The following is a 24,064-nucleotide window of genomic DNA, read 5'->3' as shown; positions in this document are numbered from 1 at the left end:
ATGACATTGTAACCGTGAGCGACCGCCATTAAATTCCATTTTTGTCTTTAAAATTTTAAACAATAAAATATAATAAAATTTGACCGGCTAGTTCTGTTGACTCGGGATACTAGTACGTGTTTTCAGTAAGCTCCTTGAATTTCTCGTCCTAGTCCGCAAAACTTAAATTGCATATACCAATTATTTCATCAATTAACTTTCGTTTTGTTGTCTTTTTCGAGCTTTAGTTGAAAATTGGTTCATTAATATGATGCCTAAAAGTTTGGGACACAACCCATTATAGATTCGATACTGATCAGATTTTATTAGATGATTAAATCAATAAATTTGTAAGAACTCTAAATAAACAAGAAGTGATTATTATTATTAATTAAAGATGACATAAAGTGTGCCTTCTTTATAAATCATGAGCACCCCCAATGATAATCATCACCATCTAATTAGAGCATCAGACAAGACCAGTGGGACCGCCTATCTTTTGATCTGATCGTTTCTAATGCGGGACATTTAAACTTTATGATGAATAATGGAGTGATAAATTGATGCAATGATTGGAGCCGTTGGATTAGGAGTTCCGGCCATGGATCGTTTAATCATTTGATCAAAGTTTGGGCCAGCAGTGAAAGTGAAGACAAACCCAAAACCTCTCGGTGCGTGTGCATGCATGGCCGCGCATGTCTCACCACGAGTATCAATGGTACTTGCATATGTGGGTGATAGGCCACGGCTGTACAGATTATGATCAGATCTCTCTTTTATTGGGACTTTCTAGCTGCATCCTGACCCTCCCCAGTCAGATATTGGACCCCCTGAGCGGTGGGATTAGAATCCACGTTGAGCATTTATAAGAGAAGGCTTGCTTAAGCAAGCTATGGAAGTAACCCATAATTATTACATGCATTTCATTTCAAGATTACAATGTTTTGTCCTCAATGACATTCAACAGATTTCGAATAGTGTAGTTAAGAAACAAATAGCTTGACGTGCTGACATTAAATTTCCTTGTCGATTTCAAAGAATACAAATCAGAAATCACATTTACTTTACTTTCAATTTCAACCAGCTGGAAAGTAAATAGCTAGATCTTAATATTCTACTAAAGTGAGTAGCTGCTAGTTTGCATGTCCTCCTTATAATGTGCACTTGAGATTAGTTGTGGCAAGAAATTAGAATATTATAATCTTGACAGCATTCATAATATAAAACCCTCTAGATATTACTATATTACTAATACCATAAGTAAAGAAAATGATACAAATAAATAATGTAAAGGACCCTACCCATGTGACACTGTCACTAATATATAAAAAAATATTTGTCCTTCATGGTCAATGATCTCATCTAAAATATTTGGTGAGAGATGTACATCAAATGGAGTTGTCCCTGGGCATATTGTACAGGAAAAATTGAAGAAGAATAAGAAGTGGAAGGAAGGAGAGGTGGGGTTTAGGGGCTTTGAAAAATTAATTTGGATGGCCAGGGACCATGGTGTGGGTCTCATCGTTGTTGTGTGTACAAAATTAATTTCTTTCACAACTTGAGGTGTGTGCTTGAATTGCATTTGCATACATGCAATGACGTTAATTAAGATTGCCACAAAATTTGACACCGGCCATGGAATGTGCCATGCGGCCATGCATGTGAAAAGTGTGCTATCATGGGTGAATGCAATTCATGTGACTTCCCATGTGTTTTAGGTCTATCTTCTCGGCTGCCTACATACGTTGAAAGAGAGCAAATTAAATAAGGACGGTCTGATTAGGGATATAAAGAAATCTGAAATCTCTGAATGTTTATGCCTTACGGGCATGGATATATCTATAATATAAAAAGATCTATGTACTCATTTGGGCAGCAGCATCAAAGGGTTAAGCACATGAGAAAGTTGCAGCCTTAGGCCTTAGCCATAATAAAAAGATGTGCTTTGTGAGAGTCTTTGTTGAAAGTTGGACAGTTATATATACTTCCCTAATTGAAAGGATAAATAAATACATAATTTTTATGGCACATAATCCAATTAAACAATAGGTTTTTACATCTTAAAATCATTTAGTTAAAGAATGGACATTAATATTATATATTTTAGGAGTGTACAATATCTGAGCACTTTGAAAAAATTTTAACCTTTTTTTTAATAATATTATACATGATTGTTACTAATATTACATTAAATACTTCCTCTTGGCATGTACTTTTCTTAAGTGCTGTATATGTTCTTTAAATCCTCTCACATTTCATGAGTGAGAGACTGTCTCTACTTAATTATTTGATAATTGAAAGAAAACTGAAATTAACCCTCATAATATTTTTTTTGGAGGCTTGAACCCTTACTCTTATAAGTATGGATGACAATGGGGAGGGAAGGGAAGGAGACCGACATCCCCGCACCCATCTCTGATATTCTGCATATATCTCCGTCCCCTCCCCATCCCCATTAGAATTGCCTAAGGAGATTACCGTCCCCTCCCCGAATAATAAGAGAGGATCCCCGATCACCGAATAACTGATATATTTTTAAATTTAAATTATGAACTTGATTTAATCATATTAATCTATTACAAAAATCACACTACAAAATACAAATTATCAGAATAATTATCATTGTCAATCTTCATGATCTTATAATAAAAAGAAATTGCTTTTATATCAATAATGAAATAAATAAAATGAGTATACATACTGAAATTAATATTTTTAATAAAAGCATTTACTCTTGCACCTTATACTCCTCATGTTTTTCCTCGAGAAATGTAACAAATTGAGAGATAACATCAAGTGTCAAATCTAAAACAATAAAAATAATATAAGCAATATAACTTATAATCTAAAACAGTTTTGGGCTAAGGCCTTTAGAATAAGGTCTGGTCAAATATTAATTCAGGATTACAATTAGTTAAGTAGGCTCAAAAATTTGATAGTAGATTTGTATAAATATTTTGATATTTGTTATTTATACTAATATTTAATATAATTTAAATTTCATTATTCATTTATTAATAATTCTAAAAAATAAAATCAAAATTAAAAATTAATACGGGGAAATGGGGAAATGGATAGGGGATGGGGATTCCGCCTCATCCATATCCCTTCTCCGAATAAGAAATTGAGTAAAAAATTATCCACGTCCCTTCTCCAAATAAGAATTTGGTTATAAAATCGTTCCCATACCCTCCCTGAATAAGAAAAATCCCCAAAGGTCCTTGTTTCCGTGGGAATTTTTATCATCCCTACTTATAAGTGAAAAGGCTCTCTTATTGAATCAAAGGACCATTAATAATTTTTTTAACCTTAAATATAAAAAATTATCCAGAAAATTTCCGTCCTATTATATGCGTCGGTGTGTGTAGAATTAGTAATCAAATTGAGACGAGATAAAACGAATTGTTGCTTATCATTTAACTTAGAAGAAGTACATTTTTTTTTCTTTTTTGTAGGATTAAAGGAGTTTCATACGGCACTGAAATGTCAGAAATTGAAACTTTAAAAATTTTTTTTTTTTAATTTATCATTCTTTGGCTCTTTCGGTGGCTTGACAGCAGGTTATTCTTACTAGCTAGCTAGGGACAAAGAGAACAAATTAAATTTGTTCCTGAAATTCCTTCCACGAGTTTTCTTCTCATTGTGCTCACAATTTTTAGCATTAATTTATGACCCACGCATGCTTTGCCATTTGTATGCCAAGCAAAATAAAGCTACAATGGCCATAACACAAAGCAATCGATACGTTTGAGAGTCAACGATGACGGCCTCGTATATAGTTAATCCTATTGTCTATCTTCTGAAACCTGCAGTTAAAATAGTTAATTAATGTAGGTACCCTTGAATTGCTTTTAAACGTTTAGGGTGAATGCGGCATGTATAAAGATTAAAATGTACATTATCCGCTTAATTTGATTCGAGCTATCTGTGCCATGATTTCAACACAGACGCTTTTTTTTTTTTTTAATTCCATACAAACTTTAATGTCATGATACTGAGATTCTCTCTCTAGGCTTTTAAAAGCAATACAATAAAATCTACATTTTTCATGAAGTATCTCAACTTTTAAATTTCAAGTAAAGTGATATTCATATATTGAATGATGTATTTTAATAATAAGTAATTTTATAAATTATTAAATTACTCATCAACAATAGAGTGTGACATTAACACTTGAGGTTAAAATATTTAGAATATGACTTGAAAAACTCAATATAATTCTTTTTTAATATGTGAAATATTACAGCGGGCAATCCTTTGAGTCAACAAAGAAAATAGTGTGACGATCTCAAGATAGAGATCTTTAATTGAGGGCTCATTTATCTATCAAAGCGCGATGCCAAGACCGAAGCCTAATTCCCATCATAGCCCACAACCGGCTTTGTCGTCAGCCCATAAATATTCTCAGACCGTTAAATCTAATAGTCTATTATAAAACACGCCACCGAGAAAATTATTGTCGGTTTTAAAATAAAAAACTAATATATATATATATATACACACGCGCGCGCGCACGCGCACACACAAACCACAATTTCTGCGAATGGATTCTGCAGTCTTGGAGCTCGTTTGGGAGTATGGTGAGGTAGTTGGGCTGCCAAAACTCAACTACTAAAGTGTTTGGTAACATTTGGCAGCTTAGCAAATTTTTTTTCTCAACTTCTACTTTACAGCTATAACTTTTACTCCACAATAGCTGCAGCTTAAAAGTTACAACACTTCACTTCCCAATACACCCTTAGTTCATTTGCATTGCAGTAGTAGTTGTAGCAGCCGTTCTGATGAAGACTCCCGACTGGCTTCTGATCAACTCGAAGGTATTAGTATTTCAATTTAATCTAAACTACGCTTACAATAAAAATAAGAAGCATATTTGGGAAATTAACTGTCCATAATTATGCAATACATGATCACTAGAGCTGTCCCTGGACTTTCCAATGGGTTGCCTACAGTGCGTCAGTGCCTTTCCTATAAAAAGAAAATTTCCCGATGACATTGTCTGAACCTAGATATGGCTTTGATAGTATTTTGATTTGCCGTGACTGATGTAACTTATTGCTCAAGTTAATTTCACCTCATTCACCTAGCTAGTTTGACTCCATATGATATATTACTGTATTTATATTTATATATTGTGAATTAACATAAGTTGTCTTAAGTATTTTATGTTTTATTGGATAATTGATAAGTAACCAAATATCAAATATTAAGAAGCAATTTGATAAATTCATTCATCAAATATTATGCTAATGATTTTAATTTAGGTACACCATATATAATAGTATATTATAGACAAATATAAACTTAGATTGCGTTATGGTAGCTCATAATGGATTAGGCAATTTTGTACTTACACTCAGCCAAAATATTTAACGGTACGTTTGGGATTAAGGTTGGGCATCTGTATTTTAAAAGCTACAACACTAAAGTGTTTGGTAAACACTAGCTGCTGTAACTTGTAAGCTACGTTAATATAATTTTTCACTTGTATAATGAAAATCTATTATATCTTTAATAATTTTATCAAAATTATTATTTAAAATTTATATTTATTACGTATTATTAATTTTTATTTCATAGTCACATCTTTTTTTCTACAGCAGCTGTAGCTTAAAATGTACAACACCTCAATCCAAAACGCACCCTAAGTAACTCTAGCTTATTAGGAGTTACTGTTAAGTCATTTGGTACTTTGGCCAAAGAGTAGGGTTAGCTCTCATCTCTCACTCCCTAAGTTAAGCAATAACTGAAGTAGGTTTTGGAACAAGGCAGGAGCTATTGTAAGGCTCAACAGACACACACACACACAAATTCCTGGGGAAAAAAAACTATGCAGACCCGGCCACAACAAGAACTTAAAAGCCAAGCCTGACACTAAAATATGGGAATTCAAACACTTGGAACTTTTAGGGATTTTACATGTAATTTTGTGCCGTCGCTGAGTGCTAACATCGTCATCATCTTTTCAGACCAGGGAAAAGATACAATGCAGCAATAATGCAGAGATTATGATTGTAAATGTTAATTAATCATTTGCGGATCATTTCCCATTTGTGCAACAAAGCTGGCAAGTGATGAGCCGATGGACGCTCTGGCAAATTGAGTTGGGCATCTGCACCGTAAATTTTTACGAGCAGCGCCGCACCATTTTAATTTTTAAGCCATGACAAGAACTAGAAATTAAGGTCCACATGCATCATTGCTTGCTGTAGAGCAATAATATTAAAATATAAAATATTTATTTTAATTATCAGTTGTAAAAAATACTTTATATACATGTTTATAAATATTTAATTAAACCTTATTTAGTATTATGTCCAATTCAGCAGTTTAATAATACAATTTACCAAATGCATATGACTGTTATTAAAATTTATAGCACATATAAAATTTTTTTACTAAATATTTAATTGATTCTCTTCACAGTCGATTATTTATACAGCACAACTAATAATAATTATTTTAAAAATTATAGTGTTACCAAACTGGCCCTTAGCCACTAATACCACATAAGGAAGCCAAAAATGACAGGCTTGTGGGCTATTTTGGCTTTTTAATTTTTTTAAAAAATAATAATAAATTTTACAATTAAAATATATTAAAAGTAACATAAAGAATCCAAAAAGTAGATTCTTATCCAGTCCTTTCTCACTCACCCAGGGAAATTTTACTCACAACCTCTCTCCTACTCCAAAAAACCCCAAAAATATTTACTCAGAACTTTTCTCCTGTGTTTACTTGTTAGTAATCAGAATATGTTAGAATTGGAATGGATTGAAATGAGAATGAGCTGAAATGAAAATGAAGAATTAAAATCAAAATAAGTTGTTTACTTGACCTACATGAATCAGAATCAGAATGAGCTAGAATTTTATTGGTGTGTTTATTTTATCTTGGAATCAGAATCAAAATGAGTTAGATTGTAACAAATTATTAAAAAGTATTTAATGAATTATTTTAATTATAGTGATTATGTATTCAAAAATTATTATTATAATTAATTATTGTCAATAATATATTAATTAATTGTAAAATTTTTAATTAATTAATTATAATAATATACTAATTAATAATAATATTAATTATTATTATTATAAAAATATATTAATTATTGTGATTATTTATTCAAAACTATAATTATTAATATATTATTGTTAATGATATACTAATACATTAATTAATTAATACATATATGAATTAATTAAAATAATTATATTAGTAATTATTATAACAGTATATTAATGAATTAATTTTAATAAAAATATATTAATTATTGTGATTATTTATCAAAAATTAGAATTATTATTAATAATATATTTATTTATTATAATATATTAAATAATTATAATAGTATATTAATTAATTATAAATGAGGATAATATGAGTAGTTTTAATTTTAAGAGGACAAAATAATCAATCGCAAGAATGAAAGACTCATTCCCACCACCTCTTCGGATCTCATTCCTCAACTATGCTTATCAGTGCACCTAACGAACTTGGGTCTTTTATCGCTGCTTGCATGGTTTTGGGTCTTTTATCATTTATAATTCATATGGGGTTTTTAATGAGTTATCGTCTAAGTTGGTTTTGTTGGATACTAGGCACTGGAGATTTTGTTTCAGATTGGCTGGTTAAAAAGCTTGAAACTTAGTTGATGGAGTTGTGCTTAAAAATTTTGTTAAAATTGGATTATACAGATTATATGTTGTCAATTCGATGATATGGTTGCGCATTAGTCAAGAGAAAAAAGAAAAGGGGGTAATAAGAGTGTAAACTGTTGATTTATTTTCACTTCAGAATTGTTTATTTATTTATTACAAAGTGTTATGGTCTCAAAATATTGGAGACTTTTCTGAAATATTTTTGAAAATTATCTTAATTTTGATAAGATTTTGGCAGTATTATTTACTTCAAGCATGGTAGAAGGAAAATTAACTTTAGAGGACCTGGCATTTACCTAGTAGTTTTACTTTTCTGTATATATTCAGGTGGTCGATTGGAAGGAATGTGCTTATTTTTGGAATGTATCAGGCAAGGCAACTCCAGTATTGTCTAGAAGGCTTGGGATCTTGTAACCAGGGAATTTGTTGCCCGTCAAGATGATGGAGATTCATAACACAATGGAAGAAGTCCCAAGCTCCATGATAAGAGAAGTCTCTTGTCTAATGGAGTTGAACCATCCAAACATCATCAGGTAAACAAAAAAGAAATCATTTGTGAGCCTATTGCACATTCATAAAGGGATTATTGGTTTTTCTTGGTCATGTTTGTTAAGGGATGCCTTGGCTTGGGGTGAACTAAAATTTTCTCATAATTGTTACTTACTTTTTAAATGCATATCAGAATGCAAGGTTCTCTCTCTCTCTCTCTCTCTCTCTCTCTGTGTTGAATGTGATTTATTAGCTGCATTAAGTTAGATTTTTTGTGATGTTATATACAAGTATCTCTTGACAGGTTGATGCTTGTAGTAAGCCAAGGGCTATGCTTGTTTCTTGAGTATCAAGCAAATGATTTGGCCTATTTACTTAAATATCCAAAGGATTCTATGGATGGCTACTCTATAAAGGTTAGTAAAATCATGTTTTGAGTTTATATGTTGCATTCATAAACAAAGAATACATGCTTACTTATAGGTTCTTTTACAAATAACCAAAATAACGCAGTTTGTACCTTTTGCAGCCTTGTTTTTTCTTATTTTCTTTTAGAGTTTATGTCATACAAATAACATGTCATATGAAATTAGATAAATTGGCATGTATTATTTTCCTTAATTTCTTAAGTTTCTTGGTTGTTGCAACACCTTGTATAAACAATTTTTTTTTTTATTTTGCATTGAAATTGAATGCACATTAATCTTAGAAAATGAGCCAAATTACAGAGTTTTGGAAACTTGTTTGACTAAACTCTGAACATTTTCAAAAAGTTATCTAACAGTAAAATTATCTACCATGCCAAAATGAAGTCAAGTGTTATATTATCTACTAATTTAGTGGTTTTGCATACAAAGGTATTAAAATGACTATGCTTTTTCTTAAGATTTTTCAGATTTTTTACAGTTTTTCCTAGTTTACAACTTTTCTCTTTGTTGTAAAGTTTTCTTCATCAGATTCTTTAAGGTGTTGCTTGTTGTCATTCGGTAAGACTGTGAAGGTTGCAGACTTGCAGGCTTTGGACTGGCCAAGTCACTAGAAGCTTATAAGGGGCAAAGTACTCCAGAGGTAGTACTAGTTACTTTGGACTCTGTAGATAGCAGTTAGTTTTTATTATCTTTGATGATATTCTGTTCTGATAATTTTAGCATGCCATTAACATCTTTTCATTGATTGACTGAGGGAAGCACATTGCCTTAGTGATTGTGCTTGGTTATGAGTTTTGAATTGTCCTTTATGTTGTGTGTATTTGTTTGAAAGACAAGGATATAGGCACAGTCTTGCTCAATTTCATATTGGAACTAAATACTTAAGTTTAATCTGCCAGTGTTGCAATTTTTCTTTCATTTTTTCCAGGTCGGAACACATTATTACAAGGCACCCGAACTCCTACTTGGCTTGTTGGAATACTCTACTGCAGTTGATATATGGCCTGTTGGCTGTATCTTTGGTGAAATGGTATCCGGCAAGCCTCTATTTCCTGGTGCTAATTCACTTATTACACTTGGCCGCATTGTCGGGTATTGAACTGCTAATAGCTTGCTCAAGCACAATGCATTCCAAACACCATTTTTCCTAACATGATATTTTTTGTATGAAGTTTATTGCGCGAAGAAAATCAAGAAAACCGTCCTTTTGTAAATTGAGCTTGAGGGATCATTTGACAAACGGGTTTCCTGGTCTTGAACCAGCTGGAATTGACCTTATCTCTGTAAGTTTATTTATGATTTGTGCCATCGGATTCATAATCAGGGTGGTCCAAATTATATTTTAGTTTGAATTTTGAGCGAGCGTAGTTAGTGATATTAATTTTTAATACAAAACCACAGAAAATGCTCGGGATGGATCCAGACAAGAGAATCACAGCTGCAGAAGCACTCCAACAAGAGTATTTCAAAGATGTTCCTGGCCGTTCTTGACTTTTTCATTTGTTGGTCCTTCTTATCTTTGTTTTTCATCAACATGTGCCAGATCTGTAGGCGTAGCATTAATTATTTGCCTTCAATCTGGTCTTTGATAAACATAAACACAAATTAAAAGTTTGCTTCATTTGATTTCTAACCTGAAAATTTAACTAAGCTAAACCTGCTACCTTGTTACACTACACCAATTTCTAATTTTGTTATCTATTTTAATCTTCAGGTTAATTAAGAGAAATGAGAAATTATTGATGAGGCATAATGATTAGTAAGAATTAAATTCTATGGCGGCCTGGAGAAGCTTTTGAGAAAAGATCCACTTTTGGTAATCTCCCGGAGAGGTTTATCTGTGAATCTAATCATATTATAAGCTAAGCCTCCGAGAATGGTTCCGATTATTGGTCCTGCGATATAAACCCAAAGTCCCTTGTATTGGTGCATCACTATTGCAGGACCTAAGCTCCTCGCTGGATTCATCGATGCCCCGGAAACTGGCCTGTTAGTAGTCAATCAACTAAATTTTGTTAAAAATATTTCTTTGCTTTCGGAAAGCAATTTGATTAGTTGAACAACATATACATATGAATTAGGGTACCCGGCAACCAATACGTTTAATAGTATTGTCATTCCAATAGCAATTCCTGCAAGTTCTCCAATCTGCCAAGGAAACATCAATAGTATATGAATGATTTTTTTTTTTAAGATTAATGAGAATAATATTAGAGTTGACTGTTGACTCACTGATCTATTATCTGTGGCAACACCAGAAATGACAAACATTAAGAGAAAAGAAATTATGATCTCGAGGACAAAAGATTGCACATTGGTTCCAACTGGTATTGTCCCAAAAAAGGCTTCATCTTTCACATCAAATATGAGATATAACGATCCGCTGGCAAGAACTGATCCCAGCAGCTGAGCCACAATGTATATAGGCACCTGCAAGATTAACATCAAACTTTACTCAATAACGAATTCTCAGGCACGAATGTCTGATAATGATGCAAGTATTATGTTAAAACTTGGAGCATAATTTGTGCAAGGAACTGTTCAAAGACAAATATCGTCAAAATCAAAGCATTGATTATGAAACTCTTTGTATATTAATTTGTATAACAGAGTTAATAAAGTTTATTTTAACGGTCAGCAAGATCAGAATTTTCTCGTGATCTGATTACGAGCTTTTCCTGAGTCAGAATACAAGCGGAATAAATCATAAGATTTTGAAAGTTTATGAGAGAGCTCGTCCCAAGGGGGGAGGATTCTAACTCTGCCAGGAAACACAAATTTGAATATTCTAGGGAAAACTGAGTTTGAATTGATTATAAGAGGGTACTAATACTGTACATAAGAAAAGCTTGCCTGTTTGCGAGGAAAATGTCTAAAGATGGCAAAAGTGATGGTGACCGCAGGATTGAAATGAGCACCAGAAATATGACCGACAGAATAAATCATGACCATTACAATTAGACCCCATACTACACATATCCCTGGAAATGTTACAGACCCATATATCTTATTCACAGCAACAGACCCACATCCGGTAAATATCAGGAAATATGTTCCAATCACCTCTGCAATTGCCTGCAAGTCAGAAGCCAAAAATCCTATCATTTAAAAAAAAAATCACATTTTACTCATAATAAACATAAAATTATTACCTTTTGGAGGAGTTGAAGAACTGGTGATGGAGATGAATTCCTTGCATCAGAAATTTTGCTGCATTTTGTTGAGGCAGGAGTAGTGCATGGCTCGTTACCTTCTTCTACTTGTATTATATCTGGTGTGGACATATTATTTTTATTCTTTAAGCAATATGGTATCAAAATCTATCAAAAAGTTTCCACTTAATTTCTCCCATTGTTTCTTGCACGTTAAGTCATACAAATTTTTATGGAAGATCTTGCAGCTAATTTTGGATTATCTGAAAATTGATGGTTTAGCTGGTTTAGTGAGTAGTCAATGGAGGTAAGAGTCTTTGTTTCTCATGAAATTTAGGCCTTAAAATTAACTACCACTAAAGGGAAATTTGTGGACAACTAATTACTCTGTTAATCAAGAGTAATGATACAGTTATAAACTCTTGTACAAATTTATTTTGTACAAACTAATGTGGCATTAATTCATTGGTTGAATGAAAATATAAATTAATAAAAACAAATCATGTGGGCCAAGTGATATTTAATTCAACCAATTTTATCATATCACATCAGTTTGTACAAGAGTTTGTAGCTGAATCATTACTCGTTAATCAAATGGTTATTTCATTTCCTTTTTTGATTTTGTTGGGCTTTTAACGTAGTGGACTTCCCAAGTAACATCGAATATAGTTGGATTGAGGGCATAAAAAAAAAAGAATATAGTTGGATTGATACATTTTAAAGTAGATTTTAATTAATTCATCGAATTTGCATATGTTAGCCCTAGGCTACCAAAAGAAAACTAGTCCCTCGCCTGCCCAATTGCAACTGGGGCTTCTGAAATATATTATTACTAAATGCACCTACATTTATGCAACAAAACCCCACATCCCCCATACTGAAACAAAGGAAAACAAAAAATGGTTAATTCCGTCCTACTCCCAAATGTTTTGATATTTTTCACCACACCCCCAAATGTTTTAATAATTTCTACCACACATCCAAATCTGTTAATTTGACTGTTTATTCTAACAGTCAAAGGACAAATTTGAAAGTTCATACCTTAAATATTATTTGACTATGATAAATTAAATTTACTCGATAAGTTAATTGATGGGATTATTGTGTAATTACCTTTAATTAAGAATTTTTAATGTAAATATCAATTCAAGATAAGGGGCATTTCTGACAATTAGTTAAATTTCAAACAGTTCCATTAAAAATAATAGTCAAATTAATCGAAATGGGGGTGCAGTGGAAATTGTCGAAATATTTGGGCGTACAGTGAAAAATGTCAAAACATATAGGGGTTGGGTGGAAATAACCCAAAAAAGGAGGGGAAAAGGGTTAAGTTATGGGATAAAGTAGGGAACCGAAAGGAAGAGAAAATAGAGAACGGCCGGTGTGGTTCTGTTGAATATTTTTGTAAGCCATCAGCCGTGTGAACATGTAATTTGGTGTAGAGTAGAGAAAAAGAAAAAGGAAAATGAGAGAAGAAAGAGAAGGAAATACTGCAACGACCCGCCGTTAGAAACTTGAAAAGGTGAGTCATTTCTACTCAGCTATCCAACTTTTCCACCTAACAAAATTCGTGGGACCAAAATCTACCGTGTCGAATTGGATGAACATACCAAAATAGGTCAAATGATTAGGATCAACAAACCCTCTAATATGTCCCTCATGTGGGTAATTAATCCGTCATTAACTTGGATATTTTATATCCCTCTTCCTCTTGGTCTTAATTCAGTCATTTTTTGTTTCGTTAAACGGTAAAGTTACAAATATAAAAGTGGAGTTTTGAAAGTGTGTTAGGGGCTCCACCCTTAGCTTAATTAATTGTAGTTCTAAAAGGCCAGTCCATTATCACCCAACAATTTGGTCCATTAAATCAGATAATAGCCCAAAAAACCCACCCACATTCTCTTCTGCCTTCTGAGAATCACCCATGTCCACTAAATTCAAAAAAGGCAGCCTCTTTTAAAGATAAATTATGAACTCAATTTCAAAAGTTAGCAAAAAGGAGATGCAAAAAACCAAAAGCAAGAACATGGGGTCATTATTTGACAAGATGTATCCCTAAAATTTTGCAATTGAAGGGAAAGTGTCTCTTTTTCCTTTTAAATTTTTTTGCTTGCACCGTCTCTTTCAAAAGAACCGAATCCATATTCGATCATGGTCCCAGTCATTGTGATTTTGGTCCATATACCAAGCTTGTGTCTGTGGATCACCCAACACTGACCATGACCTTTTCTCTCTTTATCGATCAACTTTTGTTTGCATGTATTTATTTTCGTCCGAGCCAAACTTAAATGTTTTTGGTCCATGCCCCACATGCATGAAATTTATTTCTCTAGTGGCCAAAACTATGATGTAAACCAATTATGATCTTATCTCATACATGATTTGGGTATATATTTTGTTGGCAAACATAGAGTAATACACCAAAGAGTAGTTCGAAACAGCGATTGAAGCTGTGAACAGCAAAACAGTCAAGACGCGCAAGCACGATAGACTTGAACAGTCGAAAGAAGATAAATGATAAAGAAAATTAAAGAAAAAGTTAAATAGCTAAAAGAAAACAAATGGCAAAAAGAATTGAAGAAAACCCAGAGCTTAAAGTAAGTCGAACAATAGGCTTAAACAGTCGAAAGAAAATAAACAACAAAAAAAATTGAAGGAAACCCGATAGACTTGAATAGCAGAAAGAAAACAAACAACAAAGAAAATTGAAGAGAGCCAAGGGCTTACACAAGCCGATTAAATAAACAAAGGGCCCAAGGAACGGTGGGATTTTGAGTTATTTAAGAGGTCTCCAGAATAGACTCCTCTTTTAAGCTTGGTTTCGTGCACGTCACTCTTTTCCTCGTGAACTTTTTACCACACTATAATTGATTTACGCATATAACCTAATTTGTGCTCTATTTTCTTAGTACTGTGGAATATTGATATTTTAAAATACCAAGCCACGTATCTAATATATTTCGCCATGAATAAATTTAACTACTGTAGGATTAACTTGAATACATTAATCCGTAATTTGTAGGTTAATTAATTGATTGAATAGTAAAGTTTAGTCATAACTAAAATCATTAAGGATATTTTGAATTTTCTTGTATGGTTATTAATTATTTGGATTGATTTGCTAATTTTATATGATTTTTTTTGAGGCAACAAATCGGATCATGACCCTTATGTACCCTGAAGAATGAAGCCATGCGCACGAGGACAGCAGCGTATGTTCTTCTTCTTCTTGGCCTACTCGTGGTCGATAACTTTTGAGCCCACGTAATCAAGAATGATCGTCAATTATCATATCATAATTAATTATTTGTGTTGAATTATTTTAGATAATGTCTCAAAACAATTATTATTTCATACACACATAGAGACATATTATATTTACTTTTTTTATTTTTTTGTGTGTGCATATTGCTTCATTTTGTTGCGTTATTGTCGTACGTGTTTTTAATAATAATAATAAATAATATATTATTATTATTATTATTATTATTATTATTATTATTATTTAACTTTTTCTAGATGAACGCTGAGAAAGAAAACTTTGTTTAGAATTAAAAGAAACGAGAACAGCAAATCAAGAAGATATTTAATAAATGAACCTTACCAGTTATGTTACCCCCAAATATATAAAATCAGACAATTAATTTTGCGCACGCACACACACACACAAAAGAAATTGAAACAACGCAGCAGAAAAGCTAGAAAACTAAAGAGCAAATGGTTCTCTTATTTCGCGAGCTTAATTACCTGAAAAATGTAAGATTAATCTTCACAAATTCTTGCATATAAAACCATTTTTTTTAATAAAAAAAGATCTAGAGAATATATCTATCCTTCATCTAAATCTCTATACTGAACCAATTTCGAAATATCCTTACAAATTAAACTATCATATAATAATCACAAAATTAAAGTAATATTCATGTTTGTAGCTTATCCGAATGGCAAATAAATCCCCATCTTTTTGTCGGATTCGAAAATAAACAACCTTATTAACGAAAAGCATAATAAAACATTTTATGCACAAATCATTGGTTCAAATTTCAAAGACATATATGCCTATGCCATATACTAAAATCTTTAAGGGCAGTTGAGTTGCATGGGGCTATTATTTGGGACAACTTTTGAGCCATTCAAAATCAGCCACACAATCTACGCTTACATATCGCTTGGTGGCTAGTAGACTCCCTCAATTAAAGGTACGTGGGACCCCAAATAGCAGAGTTTTTGTCAACTTTATGGTCCATCGACCAATCCATCTGATCATATATATCCATTAATTCTCATCTGAATCCAAAAGAACACAATCAAAATGAATAATCGTGAATAAGGCGAATCCAATTTTCATTTATTCGTATAACTTTTCTTGGTAAAATTACACTTCATTCTCAAACACACGTTGGATCCTATCTTCTTCTCCAACTTTCCCTTCTCTCCATCCCCACTTGCAACAATAATGATAATAACACTCGGACTTTGCTGCTTGTTTTCCTTGTTTGGCTTCAATCACAAGCTCTAGCCCTAAACATCACATGATCATCAGTATGGCACCCACATGATATTGGACCCACGTATGCCCTTTAACCCTTTGCCACGCGTGCATGGATCGATGATTTGCGCTTAACCATCCATGCATTTGTATGTCTAGCTGTCGATTTCAGAAACAAACATGGGAGCCACACAGGATTTGAGCGATGGGTCGCATGCATGCATGCATGAATGAATGAATTCATCATGCATGCATGCATGCATGTTGTATTATATTTATTGACTTGGTACCACGTGGTCCGTCCGATCATTATCCGATGGTCATTGTCGCTTCTGCTTCGTTGTTCTATTAGATTGAAAGCATTTGAACGACACCTCTATTTTGCCTAAAAAGTATATACTGAAAGCGTGTACTGGTTTAACATGATTCTTGTCCCAACTGATGAACTGTAAAAACCGTGATCTCCTCACAAAATAATTTGAAATGTATTACATGCTTAACGGTTTTGCTTTTAGAATTTTATAATACAAATCTACTGATGTTTATAATTAGAATTCGATTGGGACATCCTGCCTACTGGATTAGCTATGGTGTGTTAAACTAGGTAATTAGTCTCAGAATGAGACTAATCCAATTCTAAATATTCAAAATAAACATCTTCTCAAACTAATGCACAGATGAGACTCCAATACGTTGGTGTGGATTACCATATAACTAGTGGATGGTTCCCAACAAAATAAACTTAATTGTAAAAAGATATATAACCACGTACGTGTTACATACGAAAGGCAGTGCTAGCTTCTCCATTAACTTTTAACAGCTTAAGAATATGTACCTTGTAAAACATCGATAAATAGTAGTGGGATAATGAAAACAAGGGGACCATGCACGTATAAATGGACGACAAGCAATCGAAAAATTATATGCTTGAGGTTCATGTAACATCATCAAACTTTGGGAGAAAGTAGAGAACAAGAAGATGGAGACATCGAAATAAAAGCTAAATAGATAGCTAGCTAGCTATGCAGGATAGAGGTAGCTAGAAAGTAGAAGCCAATATAATGATGGTGATTTTGCATATCTTTCATAACACATGGGAATGGATCGACTAGTGTGTGTACAATAATAAGTTGCTGACCGTTGAATAAAACTAATACTATTATATTTGTTCTTTTGAGTATGTTTGCTAGTATGAGATTGATTGATTGAGCTTGCCTAATTCCTAGCCATTAGGCTGCTGCCTGCCTGCCTTCTTTTGTTTTGTATCTTTGCAATTGCCTTTGTACTTCTCCCTTTTACATGAATTTGGATTTACAATTAAATCAACCAAAAAAGAAAAAAGGGGTCCTTTTGCCAACTGGCTTGACAATATACCAGTCAACAGCATGAAGTGGGCTTTGATCATATGCCATTTGGGCTAATCACTTTATTCAACCTGTTTGGGCCTATTCATATTCTGTCTTTTTCAAATAAACTGTTCCTGTCAAAGGCAAGCTGTCGAGCTTTGACTTTTTAGCTTGAGTTGCTTTTTCCATATTTTTTGGACCATTCAAATGCCCAAATTTCGCAGCTTGGGAGAGAGAGGGGAAAAAAAAAAAAAAAGTTGCATAGAAAGACACAATACATGAGGTTGAAGCACACGTGAGGCTACGAGCCATTTGTTGCAGTCTTCGAACAAAACCATGTGAAATCGTACAAGCAACGGTGGCTTTGTCTGTCAATTGCACAAAGACCAATCGCTTTCGAGCGAGGCATGTTGGTCTTACGAGCTTTAATGCAAGTTTTCTTTAGAATTTTTAAACTCTTCCCAATTCTTAATTCACCATTTTTAAGTTAAGTTTAAAACTAAAAATTGAGAGTAATTCTAAGAAACCTCTTTCTTTTTTTTTAAAAAAAAAAACTATGGGAGTTGCTAATTTGAATAGATTTGATGGCCTGATGGTTGTGGAAAAGTTAAGGTTTCAAAGCAATTTTGCTCTGCGTATGTTCCCTTCCAACGCTACATCCCATTAAAGTTAAATTTTGGAGTTGCCAATGGATAATTAAGAAGTAATTAATCAATTCGTGCTTTTGATTGATGGGAATGTTGTAAATGTTTCTTTTTTTTAAATCGGTATTATTATCCTCACCCATCTATTTTTTTTTTTGCCTTTTTCAATAATATAATTATATTAATATTAAAATAGGGAATCTAAAAAAAATGCAGTTCAAAATTCTGAAATTAAAAAATTACCCCATAACTTTTTTTAAGAGAAAATCTACCTCTACACGCTACTAAAAGAATTTGAATCCCTTGTTATGGTAATGAAGTTAATGACATTACCATACAATTGATCTATTATACATAAAAATAGTGTTTAATTCGTATTTTCAAAGCAATCTTTAGGAGATGTGATTTAATTGTGGTATTATTGTAAATATCTATGAAATATGGATAAAATATCCATTAGGTCATAATGGAACAACTTTCAAATAGTTTTATTTGATTAGTCATCCGAACTCGAATCATAAGAAGATAAGAATAATTAAGGATTGATTGGGACTTTATAACCTCTACCTTTAAAAGATGTGGTTTAAATGCAATGTAATAAAAATAAATAAATAGTTAGATGCAATGTAATAAAAATATTTCGGACTAGTTATAGAATTGCAAAATATTTTTGAGAGGGACTATTTATAAATACAAAAACTCATGCCTTTTCTTTAGAAATGAGAAAGGCCTTTAATTATTGATCTTAAGATCAGGGATGTTAGCCCTGAGCGTATTACGGATAATATAAATTCAATTTGAAAACATAAGATTAGTTAAGAATTAGATCCATGTATATGGTACAAATTATTTTCAAAGCTATGCCAAAAAAATGAAATTAAAAGAATTCCACCTCATTATTTCATGTGATAGACCATTTATTGTTGGGATCATAGATGATTAACTGATCGACCCACAACAACTTTTGTGGCTATGTCTTGTGACCATGATGAGCCAAAACGAGATAGAATTTGAGGTGTCACATGCCATGGCTTTAATTTTATTGTTAAAAAAGAGAAAAAAAAGTGTTGTTGATCACCCTACAACCCAATTTTTATTTTTTATTTTTCTTTAAAGTTAAAACCTCAAATTAGAAGTAGGGTAAGGTTGTGGGCGAATTGATCAAAAGCCAAAAGCAAAAGTAAGCTAACAAGGTAGCTGCTTTTGACCGCAGATATCTTTCCGCTTTTCTCTCTCACTCACCTTCAACAAAAGTGAGGGCCCTAAAAAGTGCTTTTCGCATAAGCAAAAGTATAAGAAACCCCACAAAGTGGAAAGACAATGTGCCTTCAAATATCCTTCACTTACTCTCACTGTTAACTTTTTTTCTCCACAATTTTGCTTTCTTTGCGTCAAAGTTTTATAGAGATATGTCTTTGTCCAAGTGACCAAAAAAATATATCATCATCTTTGTATTAACAAGCTCATGCTTGACTAATTATCATAGATTGAAAACCTAGATATAATATTACAAAGCAAGAAAAACGACAAACGCAAATAATTGCCTTATCTACGGACAATCAAACCCAACACTAACAGAAAAAAAAAAAAAAAAAAGGACTCAAACTTTCCTCCTTCAATTGATTAATCGTTTCCTTTGTCGCTTTATGATGGCAAAGATCATGAATTTTGATGAGATTATCGAACTTTACATGCATATATGACGGGAACAAAGAGAAAATATTAGATTCTCACTAACCCACCAAATTTTCTTTCCTTGATTTCCTCTATAATGTCTCCTTCATGCTAGACGCGAGCTTTTGCTTCGCTCCTCTTCAAAACTCTAGAAAATTGGCGCGACTTTGGCTTCTAATGGGGGCACGATCCTCATATACTGGCTTTCTCTTAACCAATAATCTAATTATGAGCTCCAAATATTTTGGAGCATAATTAAATCATTTTTTTTCTGGGAAACTGTTCATTTATTCCGGTGCATATATATATGCAGCAGTCAAATGCTCCAAAGTGTGAAACGCCATGAAAATTCCCTGAAAATTCCTTGTATTCTAGCTATAATTATGGAAAATTAAATTCACAATCCGAGAACAATGTAGTAGACTAGAGTAATTGGTAACGCTATCAACATTCCAAAGATAACCCTGCAATGTTATATGATTCAAAGTGTTAGAATTTTAAATAGACCAGAACTTAAATTATTAAGTTATGTCTAATTAATTTTACAAAATTAATGTAATTTTTTTTTTCAACTTACGCAGTGCTAAGAATTGCTGGATGAACATTATACTCTTTAGCAAACACAAATGGGACAATTCCTTGAGGAAGTGCAGCCTGTGGGATATTATAATTAAGACGAAATAATTAATGTTTGACAATGGAATTAACTGTTACAGTCTTTAATTTCTTAACATGCACGAGTCCTGACAGGATTAATTATTACCTGTACAATTGCGACGTGGAGGAGGGTACCACGGAGGCCGACGGCAATGGAAGCGGCGGCCATGACGGCCGGACCGGTGAGGAATCTGACGGCCATGGCAAATGTTGCAACTGAGTTCCCACATGCGATGATCTTTGGTTGTAAAGCCATAAACAGACCTTTCATAACAAAAAAAAAAAAAAAAAAAAAATTAGTTGCGACCACTAAGTTAATCAATTTGAATTCAACAGTTTTCACCCCCAACTACCCTTATTACTATATATCATGGACCATTACGGCATCTATCTCAACCAATGCGAACCGACCCCGGACCGCAAAACGACGTCGCTGGCGTGACCCACATGTCGGGTGGTCAGACCAATTTATAAGCCAATAGATAAAAACTCCAATTTCTTTGAATAATAATGATCACAAAATTGCATGGCCGTCAGCTTTGCACCAATGTGCCCATACTTTAACGTTAACATCACAATCAAATTACTTGTCGTACCACACCATGCTTGAATCTTGATGTGGTTTAGAAATGGCCACTGTCAACTAATTTAAAAAGAAAAAGAAAATTTAAATAAAATTTTCCGGGAAAATCCTGAGCGCCGCAACTTTTAACACGGTGTGAAAAAATCTAGTATTCTGTATCTGTACAGTGATTGAATGATTGAAAATGTCCCTTTTTTAAGTATAGAAATTTCATGTTCTCAGGTTACTGTAAACGGGTTCCATTTGCATAGAAATGGAGCCCAGTTTCAGATAAAAGAATGTGTGATTGCTAAGATAATGAGTGAATATTTCTCGAGAAAGTGAAGGAAATGGAAAGATTGAAGGGCACTCACCTAAGCTGAACATAGCCATTCCAAGTCCTGCATCTGACAGTATTGAGATTGACTTCTCTATTATTTTAGGCATTGACACATGCCACCTACAGTAACAGCATTAAAAATGAATATACGTATCAATTATAAAATAAAATTGATGAAATTTGGTCAATAACTGGATGGCAGTCGTTGCATTATTAATCTAATAATAATTTCATGGGTAGTAAGTGACTTACCTGAAAGCGATTAGAGACCAAACAAGTCCAATGAGACTGGAGTATGTGTTAGGGTTGCGGATGAGCTTGCGCCAAACCATGATCAAAATCAGACGGGTCATAACACTCGCTGGAGGCATGTGTTTTCCCATGCCGGCGTCTGCAGCTCCGGTAGCTTTTGGGTGTAGCTCAGCCGTTGAATTTGATCCCAGCTTGTTAAGTCCTGCGGGTCCACCTTCTTTATGATCCATTTGATCATCTTCTCCTTCTCCTCTCCCAGCAAATCTGAAATCTTCCCTACCAAAATCCCCGTTTTGCGGAAGGGCTTCACACATCAACACAAATTAAAATTAACTTTAAAAAAAAAAAGCAATAGATAATCAATACACAGTATGTGGATATGGATAGAGATTAATTGAATAAATTATTGTTTTTATCATACCTTTATTTTCTCCATTTTCTGGGTGATCAGCAACTAACATCCTGATCTCTTTAGCACCTTGATCAGACCGTCCAGAGTGCTCGGAGGCTCCGAAATCGGTCCCACCGAAAACATGTAACCCTCCTCCTTCAGAGACAGGTGATGTGCTTGAGCTCCACACAAACATGTGAAGCTCTTTAGCATCATGATTTGCTTTACTATTCACATTCACATTCTGCTGCTGCTGTTGTTGTTGTTGCTGCTGCTGCTGCTGTTGATTGTTCTGTACGGTCTTGGACGTATTTTTCGTGAGGGTAGACGAAAACTCGGGATTCGGTGCAGGGTACGATGTTGGGACTGTCTGAGCCGGATAAAACCCGAATCTGGGAGAAGACAGTGCTTGTCCGCTATTTTCTTCAAAATTGGAGGGTCTTGGTGTCGGTCCTCTGGAAGATTGTACCGAGTACATATCAGCTGGCCCGAAATTTGACAATCTTCCTCCTGGGAAACCTTGGACACCCATCATAGAATAAAAATCTGAATGATTAAAATTGGAACCCCTAGGCGTCGGATTCCTCGACGAACTCAAGCTGTAAATTTCAGCTCCGGTGAGGTTCGACGGACGCGGGGTTAATGCCGGCAGAGAGCACGGGCCTAATGACCTTCTAGAAGCATTTGATTTCCTGACGGTCACGTGAAGCTTCCCATCATCTCCAATTTCGGCATCGGTTTCCAGGAAATCCCGGCCGTCAAGTGACACCACATCCGAATCAACTTTGAAAGAAACGATTGAAGCAGCAGTCTCCGGGAACTGCTCCATGATCAGCATCTTGGCGCCGCGGTACTCGAAGAGGAAGAGCAAGAGAGTGTACCAGATAATGCACTGTAACACGACGACTTGTACCATGAGACTGCCTGAGTATTCGCCGTACATGGCGATGAGCAGAGGGATTCCCATGACCAGAGTGTTGGGTAATGTGGACAATGAGAAAATCGTAATCATCCACTCAAGACTCCCGTTCTTGGTGAAATTAGTCCAAATGCCGAGGACGAAAAGCATGATGATTTTTTGCAGCGTGTCGGCGGCTATGAACCTGAAATTCATGGCGTATGGATCGTTGGTGGAGATGAAGTGAAAAGAAAGCAAAGGCACGGCAAAGATTGCGACAAAACGGTTGATGCCGGAGCATTGGTCGGGGGAGAAAATCTTCCACCAACGGACGGAGCCGTAGGCCAAGATCATGGCCACGTAAAGAGGAACCACAGCCGTTAAGACCGAGTAAAGATCTTTCCAGGTGATCATTTTCAAAGAGAATTGAAGTTAAACTGAATCCGTTAGTTAACTAACTTGAAGAAGAAGAAGGGGGACAAGTGTTGAATGTTTTAGTTCTGCAAATTCTGAGTGAAGCATATATATATATAGAAAGAGAGAGAGAGAGATAGAGAACGAAAATAATTTTTACAAGAAAGTGTTAGTAATTTTGGAGAATATATATAGAGAGCCGAAAAGGGGACCAGTGTGGGGGAGCTAAGCAAAGTGTAAGCCAAGAGTGCGAAGTTGGGTCATAAAGTAACCGCCTAACATGGTTAAATTAACTAGACAAGAGTTAAGTGTCTGGTCTGTTAATAAGTGTGACACTAATAATAATAATACGGGTGGCAGTTGTCATGTGGGATGGGTTTCTTCAGTCAGTTCAGTGGCTTGGAGTCTTGGAAACTCTTTCTACCTTTCTCTTTTTGAGTTAATTTCCATGTTCTATTTTCTGTTAAATATCAGTCTTCAGACCAAGCATGAATTCATTTCAGGCTTTTTATATGTTTTTTCAAGAAAAAGAAAAAGTAAAAGTATTAAAGAATTTGGTAATTCTAATTAGATAATAAATAATTTTAATTCAAAATAATTAATTATGTGTGCTATGGAAATTCATGAACTTAAATAATATTTCAACGTGTCTCTTGTATATAAGATTCCATCTTAATCTTGATGTGAG

The 24,064-nt window shown here is 33.9% G+C and overlaps 2 protein-coding genes across 4 annotated transcripts; both read right to left on the bottom strand.

Moving 5' to 3' along the window:
* Window positions 1-9,964: 9,964 nt before the first annotated feature.
* Window positions 9,965-11,899, bottom strand: LOC18053314 (probable aquaporin NIP-type). Of its 3 annotated transcripts, none has more exons than XM_024191532.1 (5): window positions 11,710-11,899; window positions 11,411-11,632; window positions 10,790-10,987; window positions 10,644-10,705; window positions 9,965-10,544 (listed from the first exon to the last, which is right to left on the bottom strand). In XM_024191532.1, exons 1-5 carry the CDS (start codon window positions 11,839-11,841, stop codon window positions 10,331-10,333), a joined length of 828 nt encoding a protein of 275 aa, XP_024047300.1. In that variant the 5' UTR covers window positions 11,842-11,899; the 3' UTR covers window positions 9,965-10,330. The 3 variants fall into 3 exon arrangements, with proteins under 3 accessions (XP_024047300.1, XP_024047301.1, XP_024047302.1); XM_024191533.1 differs by having other exon boundaries at window positions 10,378-10,544; window positions 10,628-10,705; XM_024191534.1 differs by having other exon boundaries at window positions 10,378-10,544; window positions 10,658-10,705.
* Window positions 11,900-19,612: 7,713 nt separating this feature from the next.
* On the bottom strand, window positions 19,613-23,508 carry LOC112101126 (auxin efflux carrier component 3-like). The gene is made up of 6 exons (XM_024191463.1): window positions 22,095-23,508; window positions 21,674-21,977; window positions 21,456-21,541; window positions 20,626-20,783; window positions 20,440-20,516; window positions 19,613-20,326 (listed from the first exon to the last, which is right to left on the bottom strand). The coding sequence occupies exons 1-6, from the start codon at window positions 23,374-23,376 to the stop codon at window positions 20,260-20,262; spliced, it is 1,974 nt and encodes a 657-aa protein (XP_024047231.1). The 5' UTR covers window positions 23,377-23,508; the 3' UTR covers window positions 19,613-20,259.
* Between the last annotated feature and the right edge of the window lie 556 nt (window positions 23,509-24,064).

This window comes from Citrus clementina, unplaced genomic scaffold (genome assembly GCF_000493195.1).
Source record: "Citrus clementina cultivar Clemenules unplaced genomic scaffold, Citrus_clementina_v1.0 scaffold_2, whole genome shotgun sequence".
NCBI lineage: Eukaryota > Viridiplantae > Streptophyta > Magnoliopsida > Sapindales > Rutaceae > Citrus > Citrus x clementina.
This window is presented reverse-complemented; position numbering and strand designations above follow the sequence as displayed.